We start from the raw sequence: 19,906 nt of genomic DNA on the forward strand, positions 1-19,906 counted from the left end.
GGTAATGAAGTTGAGGTCTCAGAGTTGGGCAGACATGGCTTTGCAAGTCAAGCAGAGATCACCTCTTCGTAAACAATGAGAGAGAATAAATTAAGCCCCCCCCCCCCCCGAGTCTGTCCATGTGTTTAAGGCCTAGGAACCTCTTCATGAGGTACTTGTGGCCCCTCCAGCTGTTGCAGGTGTCTAGTGAGGTACATGCCAAATGGGGCACTCAGATTGGTCTAATGAGGGAAGAGGGAAGAGGAGAGAAATTACCCATCTTCCTGGATGCAAAACCATTGGTAATGTGTGCCACATAGGACTTTGACCACAGTAGCAATGTGGTGTTCAAAGGAGAGATTGCCATCAACCTGTGCCCCCGATCTCAACAATTTCAGTGGGCTTCCATCGATGTGGTAATTAGTGGGAAATGAGTTTTTCCCAAGGTGGGGGGGGGGGGGCTGAATTTTTTGGCATTAAGCTTAAGGCCATGGCTTTGACTGTCATTGGTCTCGGTGAGGCCTTTCTGTAGAATGTCTGCATCACTTGGGTCAGCCAGAGTCCTCCACGTGGCCTGGACTTTTTGAAAAGTAGATGCCAAAAGTACAGTTGTGTACACTTACCATAAATGTAGATGTTAGTGTATTCACTGTTGCAGTCATTACATTTGGGTAATCCTGCTGGCAGGTTGCCCTCAAGTCTGACTGAATTCAAAAGTCTTGGGTCCGTGTATATATATATATATTCCTGATGTCAGGTAGTCAGGGTATATATAGCAGCATATATATATTTATATACACCACCATAACTGAAGTATATATAGCAACAACGACCACAAAGAAATACCAGTGAGAAACAGCTCAACTTTCAAGATATATATATATATATATATATATATATATATATAGCCTATATATAGCCTTTATATATATATATATATATTTTTGTTTTATATTTCTTGCCCCAGATGTCAGGTGCCCCTATATATATATCAAAATTTATATATATATAAAGATACGTGCACCAATATAAACTTTACCTTCCTCTACAAGCAAATACACCACAGGTTCCATCAGAAGAAAATAGGGTTGGCAGGTGGGTAACCTTGACTGCAACAGTGAATACACTCAAACATCTACATTTATGGCAAGTGTACACAACTGTACTATATTCTTAGTGTTTTACTATTGCAGTCATCACATTTGGGTAGAGCCCCAAAGCTATGGCTGGGAGGCTGGAGCTAAAAACAGCATTGGGAGCGGCTATGAGGCTCTGCAGAATTGCAGTGGCAAAGCCTGCCCTGGATTTGGAGTAGAGTGGCAGATGATAGTGCTTTGTAAAGATGTGCACTGAACTGCAAGTAGCAGCCTTTAAAATGTCCTTGGTTGGTACTCCCCTGAGAAAGGCTTCTGAAGTGGCTGCAGCTCTGGTTGAATGTGGTCTAATGCCCTTAGGCACTGGCTTGCCATGGTGCAAGTAGTAGAAACGAATGCAGTGGCCCATCCACTTTGAACCAGTCGGCTTTGAGATGGCCTTTCCTTCTGATACTGCAGCATGGCACTAGTAATTGCTCTTTCTGAAAACTTTGCTTCTGTCCAAGTAGAGTCTAAGCTGTGTGTACGTCCAAAGAATGCAGAATTCTCCCCCCCTTGTTTTGTGGATTTGGATAAAAAGTTGGCAGATCAATAGTTTGGTTAACAGCCACACTGGACACCACCTTAGGCATGAATGTGGGGTTTGTCCTCAGACCCTGTCTGGATAAAAAATAAAAGGTTCCACAGCTACGAGTGCCTGTAGCTCTGAAACGGGTCTTGCAGAAGTTATTGCTAGGAGCAGAGCTGTTTTCCAAGATAAAAACTTTTATATCAGCAGTAGCAGCTGGTACAAAAGGAGGCAGGGCGAGTTTTCCAAGACATAGTTGAGGTCCCATGCAGGCATTGGTGATCTCCTTGGAGGCCTTAACATTTTGGCTCCTCTGAGGTACTGCTATATTTAAGGGAGAAGACTGGTGGCTCTGTATTGCAATGAGCCAAAATGGCAGAGGCATGAATTTTAATAGATGAAAAAGATAGGCCTTTGTCCAGCATCTCCGTTAAGTATTGCAAAATCTGAGGAATATTTGGCACAACTGTATCAGTTCCTTGTGCCTGGTTCCAAGCACAGAATCTCTTCCATTTTTCAGCATAAGATTTTCTAGTACTAGGCCTTCTGGCTTCCAAAATGACATCGATCACAGCTTTACTGAGAGGTGCGTTTTGTATAACTACATTATCCGCAAAGCTGCCAGGTTTAAAGTCCTGAGTTGGCTGTGCAGGATCTGATTGTTTTGCTGGGACAGTAGATGAGGTATGAGATAAGGTCCAAGCTGGACATTGAGACGAGTTCCTTAGGACTTGATACCAGTACTGGCTGGGCCAGTCTGGGGCAATCCGTATCATCTTTGGCTTCTCCTGTCTGACCTTTAGGAGTACCTTGGGGAGGAGAGGCAGTGGGGGAAAGGCATATACTGATAGGCATTTCCAGCTGAAGGATAGGGCGTCCACATTCCATGCTTGTCTGCGATAAATCCTTGTGCAGAATCTTTTTAGTTTGTAGTTGTGAGGGGAGGCAAATAGATCCATGTCTGGGCACCCCCATTTCCTTATGCTGAAGGCTTGTGGATCCAGCTGCGACTCGTGGGGATCCATGAGGTTTCTGCTTAGTTTGTCTGCCAGAGTATTTTCCCTTCCTGGCAGGAATTGTGCCTGCAGATGTACTTGGTAAGTCAATGCTGTGTCCCACAAGGTCATGGCTAGTCTGCAAAGGGGGAAAGAATGTGTGCCCCCCTGCTTGTTTATATACCACATTACCGTGGTGTTGTCTATCTTTATCAGTAGCTGTCCCGGATGAAGTAGGTCCTTGAAAGCTGTCAGGGCATTTTGAACAGCTAACATCGTAGATGCATTTGGTTTGAGGACCATGTGCCCTGAATGCATCTTCCTGCCATGTGGGCCCCCCAGGCATAATCTGATGCATCTGTTAGTGTCTGCCTGGCTGGGGTAATGCGAATGGTTGTCCCTTTTGGTGACAAGCCTTTCCCCACCATTGAAATTCCTGTTGCAGGCAGGGAATGAGTAATCATAGCTTCCAGGCTGTGGCAATGTTGAGTCCAAACACATTTTAGGTACCACTGAAGTTCTCATATGCAGTCTTGTATATGGAATTAGTAGGATGCAGGATGCCATGAAGCCCAAAGCCTGCAGAATTTTTCTTGCAGATAACCGGGCCTTTGTTGCCAACATTTTGAAAAATAGGTAGTCAGTTGCCTTGGTCTGGTGTGAGAAGCCATCTGGGCAGTTTTATTTAAGCTTGCACCCAGGATTATCTCGAGAGGGTACTAGTTTTGATTTCTTTTCATTGACTGTGTACCCTAGGCATGTTAGAAGTCTTTTCACAAACGCCAGATGCTGTAGAAGAATGTCCTTGTTCTCTGCTTGAATTAGACAGTTGTCCAAGTAGGCATATATTTGTATTACTCTGTCTGCAGTATGCAATTACTGGTGCCAGGCACTTTTTAAAGATCCTGGGTGCTGTAGATAAGTCAAAGGGCAGTGCAAAGAATTGGTAATGCATAGAGCCAGGGCAGTGCAGAGAATTGGTAATGCATTGAGCCAGCCTTGAATCTGAGGTATCTTCTGTATAATTGTCTGATTGGGACATGCAGGTATGCCTCTTAGGTAGAGTCACAAGCCAAGCATTCTTGCCCAGCATGGGCAGAAGCTGCTGCAAAGTCAATTTTGGTATATCCAGGAATGTGTTCAGAATAGATGGTACCCAGAAAGGACAAGGCATGGAGACCAATAGTTGTTTTTGTGCCTCTACCCATTGATTTTTTGGCAGATCTGACCAGCCGTTTGCCTTTGGCAGGGTATGGAAGTGGAACTTTTAGCCTTGTGACACGATATTTAGAACCCACTTGTCCTGGGTTATAATGTGCCAATTGAGAAAAAAGTGCTAATTTTCCCCCTAAGGGTGCTGCCAGGAGATAAGTGCTTGGCACAGGCAGGGGAAAGTCATTGGGACAGTTTCCTGTATGGTTGTGATTTGTCTTCAGACTTTGGAGGTAGAAGCACCCCATTACTTTGGCCTGTATGAACCTTGTGCCTGGGATCTAACTCTAGGGCATCTGGATCTGCCCCTTTGAGGTCTGACACAGGAAAGGACCAATTCTTTGTAGGCCAGTGTCTACTACCTAGGTGGCTGTACTTGTAAAAAAAATCTGACAGTTTGCATAGATTTAGCTTTGTCCTCCATTTTCTTTAACACCTCTTCTGCCTTAAAGTATGCTGTAAAGGTAAATCTAATAATTTAACTGACATGATCCGGCAGATTTTGTTCCTTTAACCAAGCATGCCTCCTAATTACAGAACCCGTAACTGTGGCCCTGCAGGAGGCCTCCAAAGAATCAAAACCACATTGCAAAGTATGCTTTCCAACTTGTTCAGCTGCATGCAATAAATCCTGCATTTCCTTGTTTTCTGCACATTCAGAGTTTTAACATTTTCTGTTTAAGCAATGCCATAACATGTTGCTGATATTTGAGCATATGAAAGTGACAGTTTAAGGCCCTTGTAGCCAAGGTACCAGATGTGTAAGCCTTTTTCCCCCCCCCATCTATCCAGTGCCCTAGAATCCGTCAGAGGGGGTAGGGTTTTTTGCAGTGGAAGCCTCAACTCCTTTGGGAGTCTGTGAAATGGTTTCTGGGTCTGCAGCAGGGTTTTTAAAAAGGAATGAGAGTCAGGAACCCTGTAATATTGGTCAGGCTTAACAGGAGCTGGAGGGTAAGGAGTTAGGTGTAAGACTAGACTCCGATCACACATCTACAATGTCTAACACTGGTGGAATGGCTAGTGGCCTGTGTTGAGGTAGTAAAAGGAAATCCCGAGCCTCTATTTAGATTCTTTAAAATCTTGACTCTCCCAGTAGAGATGCTCCCTCATGGTATGCAAGGTTTCCCCAAAAGAATAGTCCTCTGGAGGAGAAGCTGAAGGAATAGATTCTTCAGCATCAGAATCCTCATGGGGGGAATATTCCTGATCAGAAGAGGAATCAGAAGAAATAGAAACCTGATCTGAAGATTCATAGTCAGTCTCTTGCCTAGGCCTCTTGTCAGGAGGGGGATGGGAACCCCTGATCAAGGTAAGTCTTAGACCATTTTGAGCATCTGTTTTTTGGGTATAGAGGCCTGTCCATATGGCTCAGGAGTTTCTTTGCTTTAGGTGCTTTAGTCTTTGCCTTTGAAGCTGAAGTTTGTTTAATGTAAAGATGTTTAGGTCTGAATACACCCTCAGAAGCTGGTGCCTGCTCAGCGGCTCTGGACCCATCTGAAGGAATAGTATCAGAGGCTCCAGTACCTTGAGTTTCCAGCAGCATGGCTGACTCCACGTGGGAGTCCGTAGTGGCCTGCGACTTAGAGTAGCAGGAGTCAGGGGCTGTGAAAGCGCCTCACTGAGAAATGGCAACTGACTTGGAGAAGCTTAGTCAGTTTTGGGCCTCTATTCTCTCCTTTTCTTTGCATTTTTTGTGAACTCCGGTAGTCGGATGGCTATCAGATGACATTTTTGGATAATTAAATCAGCGTCCAAAATAGTTTAAAGCAAAATCAGATGCTTAATAGTGCATTGGTTAAATCTAGCACAAAACAGACAACCAGAAACATTGCAAATCAGGGCCTAGGCAAGGAATACAGTAAGAATGAAAGTCCTTGAGGCATTTGTTTTCCACAAGAAATAAAATTTACTTTTTCTGACATGGGTCTGGAGCAAGAAAACGATAATCAGGAGTCAGCCGACTGGCACTTGCGAACTGCTTCTGCTTTGGGCACCACGCAGCAAGACTAAAGAAAATGGCATCTGCTGCTTCTTTTATACCCCTGATGTCAGGGAGGGGGCAACAGCAGCTGACGCAGGACTTTGGAATTCAGGCCAACCTGCTAGCAGGATTACCCAAATGTAATGACTGCAACAGTGAAACCCGAAGAACAGAGGGGACCCAGGACCAATCCCTGTGGCACTCCACTCGTGACTGGTCAGCAGTCTGAGTCCGCTACGTTCACACTGTGGGTTCAGTGAGCCAATATGCAACCCACCTAATATAGGGGCTGATGCCTAGTTTGGTGAGTTTATCAATAATTCACCAATGAGGAAGGGTAAAGGTTTTGTTCAGATAGAGATAGGCTGTGTGAACTGCCTTTCCTTCATCCACAGCTCTGGTGACTGCCATTTGGTAGGGACAGAGCCCGAGGTGAGCCTGTGAGTCAGAGCATAGATGTGGTGCCAGTTCACCAATTCAGGTAAAACACAGCCAGGGATAATGTCGGGTCTCACAGAAGCTGTATTCTTGTCTTTGACAATGCAGCTTTAACCTGTGCTGCAGTAACACTGGGTGCCTGGCGTTCTTTCCGTATTGAGATTGGTCCTTTGGGGGAGGGCTAAACCTGGTACTGAATCAGTTGGCCAGTATGTTGGCAATATGTTGGCTCAGTATAGGAGGTACCATTGTGCAGTAACTGAGCAAATCTGGGTATTGCTGTGGAGATTGATACAACTATAGAAGGCTTTGTGGTTTAGTGTCTGCTGCAATTCTGCCTTCATAGCTGGCTTTGAAGGTTTTTGAGGGATCTCAACTTTATTGAGGCCAATAAGAATTTTTCTAGTCTTGGGACTTTACTTTTTTCTACAACAACAATTTCTTCTGTTGTAGAGTTTATTAATGGCAGGGGACCACCAGATTGGCTTTTTTTTTTTTTTTGGAGGAGTGCATCTTGGTTCTGTTGGGTAATGGCTAGTTCCATGTGTTTTATGTGTGTGTTCATACAGTGCATTGGTGTATGATTTGGCAGTCCTGCATCTATTTTCCATTGGCATGAGTGCCGTGAAGTTAGCCACCTCTGTTTTTAGGAGTCCAAAGTCAGCTTGAGAAGTTTTTGGGGTGTGGGCGAGATGTGGATTTCCATGGATTAGTTTGTGGTCAGGTCCAATCAGAGGAATTGACTACTGGTGCAGAGCAACAGTTTCCCATGTTAGCAATAACCAGATCAAGGATGTTGCTTCCTCTAGTGGGGGTAAGAATGAGCTGGTCCAGGGCATTGGAAATGATGCATTCCGGGAAGCGCAAGGCCAGACCATTGGTGCACGAGTAGTTTTCCCTGTTGGAGGGGTAGTTGAAGTCACCTAGTATGAGAGTGTTGGGTTGGATCTCAAGTTTCCCAGGTGCATAGGAATGGACAGGCTGAGGTGGTGGTCATTAGGGGAACAGTTTCATTTTGGTGCTTGCGCACATATACATGGTAAACTACTGAAGCAGTCTTTTGGGGGACGTTTCATTTTGATGCTTATGCACATGGATGGACAGAGACTACTGAAGGCATTTTTGGGGTGTGTCATTTTGGTGCATTTGCAGACATACACGGACAGACAACTACTGAATTTTGGGGGATTCATTTTGTTGCTTGTGCATACATACCATGGACAGTACTGAAGAGGTCTTGGGGGTTGTTTGATTTTGGTGCATGTGCACACAGATGGACTAATAGAAGTGGTCTTTCAGGGGAGGTTTCATTTTAATGCTTGTACATACATGGATGAACAGACCACTGAAAGGACCATTGTAGGGATGTCTCATTCTGGTGCTTGTGCATACAGAAATGGACAGACTACTGGAGGAAATTTTTTTATTTTGGTGCTTTTACATACATGGACAGACTATGGAAGGGGTCATTCAGGGAAATGATTCAAGTTCATGTCATTTGGTACTTGTGTGCATACATGTACAGACAGCTAAAAGGATCTATAGGGGAAATGCTTCATTTGGTGCCATTTTGGTACTTGTGCATGCATGTTAAGCATCCCTTCAGGAAACCGTCCCATAAGTGTTTCATTTGGATGTAATTTGGTGCTTGTGTGCATACATGTACAGACTACTGAAGCCTGAAGTGTTAGCTGGGGAAAAATTTTTGTCATTTAGTGCTTTTGTGCATACATGGACATCTGAAGCCTGAAGGGGTATGTGTGAAATATTTCATCTTGATGTCATTTGGCACTTGGGTGCATACATGGACAGACTGCTGAAAGGATCTGAGAAAGTATTTGTTTTGCTGTCATGTATGTACTAGTGTGCACATTAAATGGGCTGAAGGGATCCTTGGGGGAAATTGTTCATTTTGATGTCATTCGGTGCTCGTACATAGACTACTGATGAGGTTGAAGGGGGGGGGGTGCACATGTATGCATCTCTGCAGGGGAGTGACTGATTTCAGATTATGTGTTGTGTGTCTGCAGAGGAATGACTGGTCTTGGATGGCTGTGTGGGGGGTGATTGCAGTAGAGGGTTAGGTAGGAAAAATGGATAGTATAGGTGTGGTTGGGGTTGTTTGTATACAAGTGTGTATGGGACTGTCTGCACTTGTGGGGGAGTGACCAAGGGGAATTTGTGTCAACGTGTTGTATAGGCTGCCAGTAGTTCTATTGCCCCCCTCCAAAAACGTGGGTACCATCCTCTCTGTATGTTACTTTCTGCTAATTGCTACTAGATTAAAATTAGTTTTCAGTCAAATTAATTTGATTAACTAGAAAATATCACCCCATGGTTGCAAAGTGTGAATCATAGAAGTAGATTTCTATATAATATATATAGAATACAATTATATAAATTATGTACACATGAGTGACAGGATACATGTGCATGCAGTAATATTTAATTACAGCAATTAATTTTATTTAATGCAAGACATGTTTTGGGGGGTACGATCACGTCATAGGGGCCCCCAGTCCAGTGTCCTTCCTAGGGCCCCATATGACCTTGATCCAACTCTGGCATGGTAACTCATAGGGAGTCATGAATGTGATATCAAATGTACAGCAATTTAACATTTAGATATTTTACAAAACTGAGTCAGGGAGATGAGCAACCATAATTATGAAAATATAATTGAATTCTTCAAAAATACAAACATCTTGAACATAAAATGCATCATTTCATAAATCCCTGTGCTTTAACAGGTATGCCAAACTGGAACACATTTTTGATGAAACTTGTTTTGCTAGCCAGGTACTGTGGGTTCTCCCCCTCCCCCCACACACTGTATTCAAACATACTAATCCTAACCAAGACCTCTACACATTACAGAAAACCCTTTCCTTAACAGAACCACTACACAGAAAAGATGCAGAACATAAACACTACATTTATCAACTTGCCTAACTTTCTAACCTTAACCTGCAAACCAGTTACACTGCATACAATGACATACATTTTCCTGCACATGTCTACACTATACAACTCTGTTTTCCACAAGATGTGTATTCAGTCATTTCTATGCTCTGTGTTGTAATCAACCTTTCCATATTTTGAGCATTCTAGATTTTGAATTTTAAGTGGATTTAGATAGGCTTTTAACTGGGTATATAGCTTGATTTGATGGGTGGGTATTTATAAATAAGAAAAGCCTTGCCATTCTCAGTCTCATGAGGCAGCACACTTGTTTGGGGTTTCCTTACATTTCCCATTCATCTCTCCTGGAGGCTCCAGTCATTATGCCATCACATTATATATTTCACTTTCATATTTAATTTCCATAATTATTCTGATAACATTTATGCACTACTTTTAATTCTTCAGTTTCACATCTCATTTTGTTACCCAAAATAAATGCAGTAAAGCCAAATGTACCAACAGGTTAAGCAATTCTAAGCTTCCTTTAATTTACACAAGATAGATCTGATGTCATTTTCATTCAACATATGGTCTCTGATCCGACTGCCAATCTTTATTCTTGGATCTAACTATAGCTCCTCATTACCCATAATGCCCTTAAATTCCCCAGATTACTCCAGATCTGGTTTGCTGCTATAACGATTGTTGGGACTGCATTCAGTTGAGTTTAAGAGGGCTTTGCTGGGTTTTGGGTAAAAATTGAAATTTTTCATCTCATCTTTATTACTATTATTTAGCCTTTCTTCCTCCCTTTACTCTTCTACACAATGTAGGTAAACCGTTTGTACCACTGTTGGGACTAGGCCCTCTCTACCTTTTAGGTATAGAAACTATATTTTGTAGAGTTCTTTTGTTCTGTTATTTGGCTACACAGTTTGGTCATTGGTGTGGCCACCATAAGGAATTAGCTGTCCACCCTTCTAACAGGGAATCTAGGGCAGTGGACAGATTTGGAAACCACATTTACTTAGATGACCTTTGCCTTGCTGTCATTCATCTGGCATATTTTACTAGGTTACAGAGGAATTTGTTAAAGGAACTATGGGTCTATGTCAGCAGAGGAAGAGAAAATACTTACTCCTCCAAACTGGTCACCCTAGTCTATATCCAAGTAATCTCTCACTGCTGAAGTTTCCTCACAGGCTGCTGGTTCAGGCCTAGCCATAAGGAGACCTGTCTGGAGACAGACTTTGCAGAGCTCTTTAAAACCTCTTTCAATGCTACCTTTATCAATCTTCCCTGTTTGGGCCCAGAGAGACTTCCCTCTCAGTGAGAAGGATGGAAAGACCATCTGCTGTTGCAATCAGTTTCTCTACCCTGCAAAGACCTCTCTAGGAATCAGCGTGTTGGTAAGATGTGGTGCCGAAAGTCTCAAGGACCTTTTGAGGACTCATCTGGGGAATTTTCTCCCAGAGGCAGAGGTGGAAATAATGGAAGAAGTCATCCTTGCAGCAGAGTCCGCAGAACCAAGGGTCTTGAGATGGTCTCAGGCCCTTTCAGTGCTCCTCACAGGTTGCACATTTCTCTCTGGAGGCAGTCAAGCAGGCAATTTTCCTTTCATACCAATAAGTATTCCAATGCAGCTCCAAGTAATGGCCAGTTGAAATAACTCCAGCGCAAATATGAACAAGTTTAAAAACGTTTTAATTCAGATGGAAAAAATAAAGAAAAAGAAATTTTCCTTTCATCCAAATGCCTGGACAGCCATCACAAGCGATTCTTGGGTGCAAAGAATCATATCCAGAGGCTACTTCATTCCTTTTCCACAAAACCCCTCAAAAGAAACTTCTCCCTGATATTCTACCCAGAGGGCGTTAGCAGCATTAGAAATCCAAAAGATGCTAGAAATCATCCAAGAGAATCTGGAATTTACTCAAGGTTCTTTTTAGTACAAAGAAAATCAGAGGACCTGAGACCTACTCTAGACCTCAGTTATCTAAATTTGTAAAGAACTCAGTCAGGACAGACATGGTTCAGTCCATTCTGCTGCTACAGAAGGATGACTGGATGTGCTCTTTAGATCAAGAAAACAGGTGCACTTAAGATATCTGGAGTTTTGGCTGGGAACCAGTCATTAACAGTTCAGAGCCCCACCCTTTGGTCTCGCCTAATCTCCCAGGGTGTTCACTAAATGCATGGCAGTGATAGCAACTCATCTCAGACTGCATGGGTTTGGTGTTTTAGATGACTGGCTCCTTTCGGCACCAGCCAAGCATCTCCTGGAGAAGGCCATTTTTTTTTTTTTTAAATTTCAGTTGTCTAGTCCTAGGGATCACAGTAAATCTTTCCAAGTCCCAGCTTCAACCAGTTCAAGAAGTCTTAAGAGTTTATAGGAGTTTGTCTGGAAACAGTTCGCATTCTTACCTCAGGAGAATCAGTTCAAGACTGCATGTCAGATTTTAGACCATCCCTAGATTCCTGCAAGATGAATTTTTCAAGCCTTCGGTTCAATGGCTGCAGTGATCACCCTATTACCCACAGCTCACTTTTACCAGAGAATTCTCCAATGGACTGTTGGTACTTCAGCATCTATTAAAGCATCCTATAAAGGTTTTGTAGGTTAGCAAGGATTCCCCTTGGTGGCTCCAGTCCAATGAGCCACATCACAGATGTCCATTTATCTTTCCTCCTCCAAAGTCCACACTGACCACAGATGCCTCTCAACTGGGGTTGGGGGGCATTGAGAGGATATGTGGTCCCCAGAAGAGACCAATTTGCATATCAGTGTCAGATGAGAGCTGTCCTATTAATATTACAGGCTTTTCAGAGTGCTCTCCCTCTAGGTACAATTGCTATCCAGACACCAGTGGTTTGGTATATCAAATAGGAAACCAGATCGTATCCCCTTTGTCAAGAAGCAAGGAATCTAGCAGTGTGTGATCAACTGATTTCTGGTAGCAGCACACATTCATGGGGAAACCCAGTGTTGGCAGACAAGCTCTGCAGATCCATCCTGATGCTGCACGACTGGTCTCAATCCTGCAGAGACTGAAATGTCACTTGGGTAAACCCTACTGCAACCTTTTTGCTGCTCCCCTTAACAGGTGCAGCAGGTTCTTTGCCCTAATCCCACTTTGGGTGGTCACCAAGAGATGCTGCAGTCTAGGTTTTGCCCCACCTGTTCTTACTTATCCTCCCCTTTCATTAATACTTAAATTTCTACAGAAAGGACAATGGTTGAAGACGAAGATAATCCTCACTGCTCCCTTCTGGCCTCAGCAGATGTGGTTCCCATTCTTATGGTCTCATCTTCTATATCCACCTTAGACACTGTACCACAATCCAGATCATACCCAAAGGATTCATCTAGACAATCAAGGCCACAAGTATGTGGCTTTTCCAATTCCAGTGAGACAGTCTGGGCTTTCTTCTCCAGTTAGTTGGATTTTGCCCTTCCTGGTGGAAGGTTTTTGATATTTACAAGACTAAATGGAAGAGATTTTCATACTGGGCAGAGCAAAGAAAGCTGGATCCCTTTACAGCAACAATTCTTGCTACATTAGATTTTCTGGTCTCAATTTCAGGACAGTGCCAGTTTCTCCACCACAAATCCCCAGCCTGAAGCCATCTATAACACATTAGGAATACCTTCCCCTAGCTTCTTCTAAAATTTATAAAGCTTTTCTGAAGGGTACTCACCTCCAGTGAGACCCTTCTCCACCCTGGGATCTTAGTTTTGTTACCAACAGTAACCCAATCCCCTTTTGAACTTTTGGCTAACTCAAGACCTACAATTTCTTCCTTGAAAAAATATTTCTCCTTTATGTAATGGCAACAAAGTTTCTGAACTCCAAGCACTCTTCCAAACCACCTTATTTGTTTTTTTTTCATAAAGACAGTGACCTTGCATACAGTTTCTTCCTGCCAAAAGAAGAAACAAGTAATCCGTATACAAGTCTTCAAAAAGGGAGACTACATGCTACATCTGTTAGATGGGCATAGACAACTTCATTTTTATCTCAATAGAACAAAAGGAATTTCAGTTTTCTTTGATAAAAGGAAAGTGGAAAAAACAGATAAAACTCATCTTAGCCAAGTGCATAAGAGATTGCATTTTCTTTGTATATTATCCAAGAGGATTAACCTTAGCTAAATATCTAAAGGCTCATTTGACTAGATCCATGGCTACATCTGTTTTTTGGGCTAGAGCTTCAATTGAAGACATTTGTCTGTGGCCACTTGTTCTAATTCCCATGCTTTTATTGCTCATTACAAGTTGGATATCCTATCCAGGAACAGGGATACTTTAGCTCCACAGTTCTCGGGAATATCCTTCCATGAGGACCACCCGAGATACTGTAGCTGGGGACTCTGCCCCATACAATGAGGGATTAATGAAAATGAGAGACATTTACTCACCATAACTATGCATCTGTGTTGTCCATTTTCATTCAACATCCCACCATCCTTCCCGAATACAGTTCTGTTGGGAATAACCAGATGAGGTATACAGGAACTGTTCCTGGTGTGAGACCATACCTTGTCCTTTTCTTGGTCGGAGCCTGTACCTTGTCTATTCTGTTTCTTCGTATAATTACAACTATTTATGCCTTCAGGCATATTTAACATCAGAAAACTATCAGAGGTAATCTGGCAGGCAAGGGGCATTATGGGTAGAGGGAGGAGCATTTTAACTACTTTAACAGTACTATTGAAGGTCTAAATTTCACAAGTATATTCTTCCATATTTTCTATTTGTACCTGCTTCCACAGCAACAATGTAACAGTTTATGAAGTTATGCTTTCAGAGTAAATCCATTAGACCCGTTTGTACTCTAGTCCATCCTACATATTCCTGAGACCTCTACTGTAAGTGTTCGGTACTTTTACCCTCTACAGTGCTTAGGCTGACCTTCACATGTGCAAGCACTTCTCAACCAAAATGACCATTTGAAGTAGAAAGCTGAAGTAAATGTCATGTCACCTTACAAATAAGATATTTACATTGTCAGAATACGTCCATTTATGATCTGTCAAAGTTCCGCTTAGTTCCTCATTCATTACTTGAACATGCACACAGACACCAACTTGTCACAGTACAGGAAGGTATAAATTCCTGTCCCAGCCTGGCTCATTAAGTTAATTGAAATGGAGGGCAGCATACCTTTGCATCTTTTTTAGCCTCGGCATGATCTATGAAAGAAGGGTCATCTCTTTTTGCCTGAAACAAAAACAGAGTTAAATAGCAACCATTAATTCCTGCATGCAATTAATATTTTTCATACAAGATAGCAGTATTACAAAAGGCGGTATATGGGTACAAACAAGCACAGAACTAGTTAGGATAAATATAGAAGTTAAAGAAAATTAATCTCACCCAAGAGTCTACTATGCAATGTTAATTTCCTTGCATCAGTTTCTCGGGATAGCATCTCTTTCAATTGGAGAATCGAGCCCCATCCATCTTGACCCCACTGCTTATATGGAATCCTGCACCCCAACATTCTATGTGCATGTAAATAACCCCCTATAGTGGAACCCCAATAGGCTCCATAACACAACTCATTGCACACAAAATAAAGTTTAAACTCAAGATGCCAACACTCTAATCAAACTTTGGACCTTAATCAACCAAAGACAAATAGGAGATAAAACCAACTACCCAGGTGAAGGCTAACCACAAAGTCTCATCTATGTTAGCAATCCCAGAAAACACCCAGCTTTGTGCAGAGCTAATACCAGTCACATACTCCAATAATTTGTTTGCTAGAAGATTGGCTGTCAAGTTCAAAATCAACTCCCTCTTCCCTTCTATATTACACAGGATTCCATAACTCCATCTACACCCCCCCCCCCCAATCTCCCAAGTCCTTCAGGTATTATCCAAATGTCCAACACTACCTCTATGGGGCCAAACACAGCTCAGATGGTGCAATAGTATGTTCTATTGTACAGGGTCCTGGGTTCAAGACTTGGAACACCTCAACAATTGTACCACTCCACAAAGGGGGAGCCACCATGGACCCCAGGAGCCATCACCCTATTGGCCTGATGAGCCTGGTCTACAAGGCCATGGAGTGAATCATGGAACTCTAACAAGGATATTGGCAACCTCCAAACTCTGGACTCCGCCCAGTTCGGATATGTGAAGGGCAGATAATGCCTCCTGAACCTGGTCAACTTTAGTGACTGTTCATAGAAGCCATGGACAAGGATAAGGCAGTCCACACAGACTACCTCGACCTCGCCAAAGCTTTCAACACCATCCCCCCATTCTGGTAAACTCACCAAGCTGGGTATAAATCCATATATCAAGATGTCACCAACTGGCTCAGACAGAACCCACACTGTAAAAATTGACTACTCCAAATCGGACTCCAAACCTGTGACAAGTTGAGTACCACAGGGTTCAGTCTTGGGTCCCCCTCCTGTTTGGAATCTACTTCTCTGAAGTACAGGCCAACACAGAGGGCTTTAGATGACAGTTTGCAGAGGACTGCAAATTGGGTGCCATAGTAGAGTCCCCAAACATGGACATCCTGCAAAAGGACCTCTCAGAAACTGATGCCTGGTTGTCAGAGCCATAGCCTCAAGCTCAATGCCAAAAAATGCATAGTCATCCCCTTTGGTAAAAACCCTGTACCCATGGACTACCACAAAGGCAGCAGCCAAGAGACCTCGGGACTAAAGAAAATGCTACTGTCCACTAATCACATCACCACATTATTCAGAAAATCCTATGTAGCGCACATCATGAAAGGATTCTCATCCAGAAAAAAAAATTGTTCCCCTCTACTCAGCTCTCAGACCCATTAGAGAGGAACACCCCATTTGGAATGTACCTTACAAGGCATCTGCAGCAGCTAGAAAGGCCACAAAAATACCTCACTAAAAGGATTATAGGACTCTTACCCTACATGGACCGTCTCAAAACTCAGGCTTTACTTTGTAGCATATTGCCTACTCAATCTTTGCTAACATGCAAAGCCACATCAAACCCAGAACTGCTGGACATGCTCCACCTAAAGAAATCCCAATCCCTCAGCCACATGCTTTAGGGACCTAGACCTCATCACCACAATTAACCCTCATCACTACAATTAACAGAACATGCTGGAGGGATAGATTCCTGTCCCAGAGACTTCCCATACTGTGGAACAAACTACCTATGTCAGAGTTTGTCACTAGTACGCAAAGAAAAATCTTGAGTGGATAAGCAATATCGGTGGCCCTGCTAGACAAAGGTGCAGGTAAATGGCAACCAGGGGTGGTGAAAGCCAGGGAAACGTGTTTGCTAGGCTTACATAGGCCCTAGGGCAGATAGCCTAGTACCTATGAACATACAGTGCTCAGTCTGACATGGGCAGTTAAAACACCTACAAAAGCTATTACTACCACTACAAATCAGGGTACAACCTAACAAAACCATCTTCAAAAAAATAAACCGCTCATTTCCCACCTAAACTCCTGGACATGCAACTGCCTAGCACCTGGCTGACATTCTAACACCTTTCTCCTACCCACTATCCAGCCTCTTAAAACTCCCACAGATGCACTACATTATCACATTAACTCACTGCAGTCTACTGCCACCTACTCACCATTGTCCCATCTATACTCACTGCCACTTCCCTAGACCAAGTTGAAAAGCTTTCCCTTAAAATGCAAGTGGCACCTCATATGAACTAGTCTATATTCTCCTTTGACAAACTGGCTAGCATATCTCAACTAAACATACCGTATGAACAATCATATGGTACTACCCGCTTACTTTTAATTGCATGTCTAAACCACTATGCTCATGCAAATATCTTATGAAATCATATGTTATCGGCTATATTTTATAACTGTCTAAACCACAAATGCTCATGTTCTTAACCTCTTCTCCCCAGGCCTCCACTAAAATGGAGGGCTCTGTCCAGTTGGACCTCCCCGGTAAATAAAGTAAAACAAACATCTGCCCCCCCTCCCCAAACAGGCTTCATGCCAGATGAATGGAGGACAGCAGCAGTCAGCATCAACTAACCCAGGTAATAAACCCACAAGCATGACCACGCTTTCATGAAAGGTTTTGCCAAGCCTCAGTCAAGGACAAAGGTAACCCTACAAACCAGTTTAGTCAAAGGTCAGATCCTGCCTACTTAACCCGAGAGGTTTACTGAAGTGAAAGCCAAGTGTAAATCAGTGCCCTGTACAACTGCACCCTGCAAATGACAAACACTATCCCATGCGCTGGTATCAGATGTTCCCCCAGTTAAAATAATCCCAGTGCAACTCACTGGATAGCAACATTGGTTCACAAACTTAAAGTGTGGGTGGCTAACTCCCTCCAGTGTACCCAAAGGTAGTCCTTTGGCCACTCATTTCTTAGATGGCAAAGCAAATGTTGAGCAATTATGGGCAGCCAAATGTACAGATTAAATTGGTGCCATCATACTCCCGCGAGAACACCAAAATCCTCCAAGAGGGCCTTTTCCAAATGGACTAAAAAACAAACAAAATGTCAAACCATAGACAAAATGTCAAAGGTATAGTTTTATTCTTTGGTTAGCATGACTTCCCTTTCAACTATCACATTGACAGCAGCTCCCCGCTGAAACCACACATTTATGCTGACTGTGGCAAAGACTTGCCAGTCAGAATGATCCAAAACTGAAAGGAAAAGTGAATGCACTATCCACTTACAGTTCAGAGATTATGCCAATTCCAAGTGTAGTTCTACTCAACCCTCAGTATCAAAGCCCATCAATTTATAAGCCACTGAAATGAGATTTAAAAGGGTCCTACAAGGGGGAGTCACTTTTTAGTGGATCTCTGGTCAGTGCGTTTGAATAAGCTTTAGCTGACAATACATTGTTGAAGTTGTCCAACCTTTTCTTCCTCTACATGGAGATCTTGGTTGCAGCATCATGGGTAATAAAACCCATGCCTGCACTCTTGTTCTAGTAGTGCTTATGGTCATCACCCAAGCCAAGTCATACCACAGATAGCTGTACCTCATCTGTCCAAGCCAAGTCATACCACAGATAGCTGTACCTCATCTGTCCAAGCCAAGTCATACCACAGATAGCTGTACCTCATCTGTCCACTGTCCAGAGTCCAAGTCATACCACAGATAGCTGCACCTCATCTGTCCAAGCCAAGTCATACCACAGATAGCTGTACCTCATCTGTCCAAGCCAAGTCATACCACAGATAGCTGTACCTCATCTGTCCAAGCCAAGTCATACCACAGATAGCTGTACCTCATCTGTCCAAGCCAAGTCATACCACAGATAGCTGTACCTCATCTGTCCACTGTCCAGAGTTTTTTTTGCAGAAAATACTGAAGTTAAATATCAGGCTGCCAAAAATACCAAGTGGCACCTTTAAATCAAAAAGTGCTCCATTTTTATATACCAGCTGTAGCTTATGAGCCAAGCAACACAGTTCAGGAAAAAAAGCACATGCTGTTTAAGTGGAATATTGTACTGCCAAACTGCAGGTAATACAATGTGTAACTTCGTTGAACAGCAGCATAAGTCCTGACAATACACAGTATTACAGTAATAAGTTACAAATGACTGTGCGCCACTGAGATTTGAGCGCTCCATTAAATGGTGTGCATACAAAAATGTAGCTTCTCATCTTATGACAAACAAGGTATCTAGTACCAAAGTGGCAGCTGAAATAGGTTGGCATTGTATAGTATGCCTTGCAAGGACACCTTTAGAATACATGCCACAGGGACAGTTGCAGGACAGGTATACAGATTCATCTTTTGTTGTGTATTCACAGGGCAGACTACTACTATATTGACACAGTACAGACTGGGGCAGAACAGGCCGACATTGGTACCCATGCAGAGGTAAACTGTGAGAAGATGACACCAGTACAGACTGGGGCAGAACAGGCTGACATTGGTACCCATGCAGAGGTAAACTGTGAGAAGACATCCGAGCTGCAGTCAGATGACGGTGGCACTGTCACCATCCTAGGTGGACATACACCAACAGTGCAGTCTTACCTATAGATAGAACAAAGGTTCTACAGGCAAAGCACTCAATATCCCCAGTAGGAGAGAGGCGCTCAGACACCATCACTGTTTGTGGTTGCAGCAGCAACAGATGAACAGACATGGGTATCCCCAACATTGCATAGCCTAGCAGGGTTGCCCAAGGTCTCTGGGCTTTGGATACATTAGCAGTGCACCATTCAGCAGATGTGCTGTACCATCATCCAGGCACAGTCGGCTGTAGCCACTCCACCATGAAGGCCATTTCTGTGTGGCATAGGACTGATTGATGAGGATATCACCCAGCTCTGCAGGCAGCTCTGTAAGGACACAAATTCTGGGGAAAAATGCTGACTGGTTTAGGTGGTCAGTCATAACATTTTTCCCCCTTCATAGGCGTATAGGATGCCAATGACCCCTGGGGCCTTTTAAGTCTATCCATGCATCCAAAATGCGACAAGTAAGGTACCCTTAAATGTAAGCAGAGTTTGGGAGGTTAAACATTCACAAGCAGGGACCTGGGAGAAACCACTTACCGGCTGTGTCCCTTAAGAGACAAAGGTGACAAACCAGGGATTAATCTGTTCCCTATGCAATTCTTCAAGTTAGTTGAATTCAGTTAGGGAGAACTCTGCTTCACAAGGAGTGGGACCCTCTTCCAGAGAAATATATGTATCCCAGAGACCACCCTCTGTCCAGCAGACAGGTTCTATTTATATCACAGGCAATTTTAAGTCTTTA

At 43.2% G+C, this 19,906-nt stretch overlaps 1 protein-coding gene across 1 annotated transcript in view; it reads right to left on the reverse strand.

Annotated features, from left to right (window-relative positions):
- Positions 1 to 19,906, reverse strand: part of LOC122788854 (annexin A5-like) — a 263,864-nt gene that overhangs the window by 94,176 nt on the left and 149,782 nt on the right. Inside the window, exon 8 of the mRNA XM_044055750.1 lies at positions 14,336 to 14,392. Within this exon, the coding sequence (XP_043911685.1) occupies positions 14,336 to 14,392 (57 nt within the window). The remainder of the gene's footprint in view (positions 1 to 14,335; positions 14,393 to 19,906) is intronic.

Source organism: Protopterus annectens, chromosome 14.part0, assembly GCF_019279795.1.
Source record: "Protopterus annectens isolate FY-2018-M chromosome 14.part0, PAN1.0, whole genome shotgun sequence".
Lineage (NCBI taxonomy): Eukaryota > Metazoa > Chordata > Ceratodontiformes > Protopteridae > Protopterus > Protopterus annectens.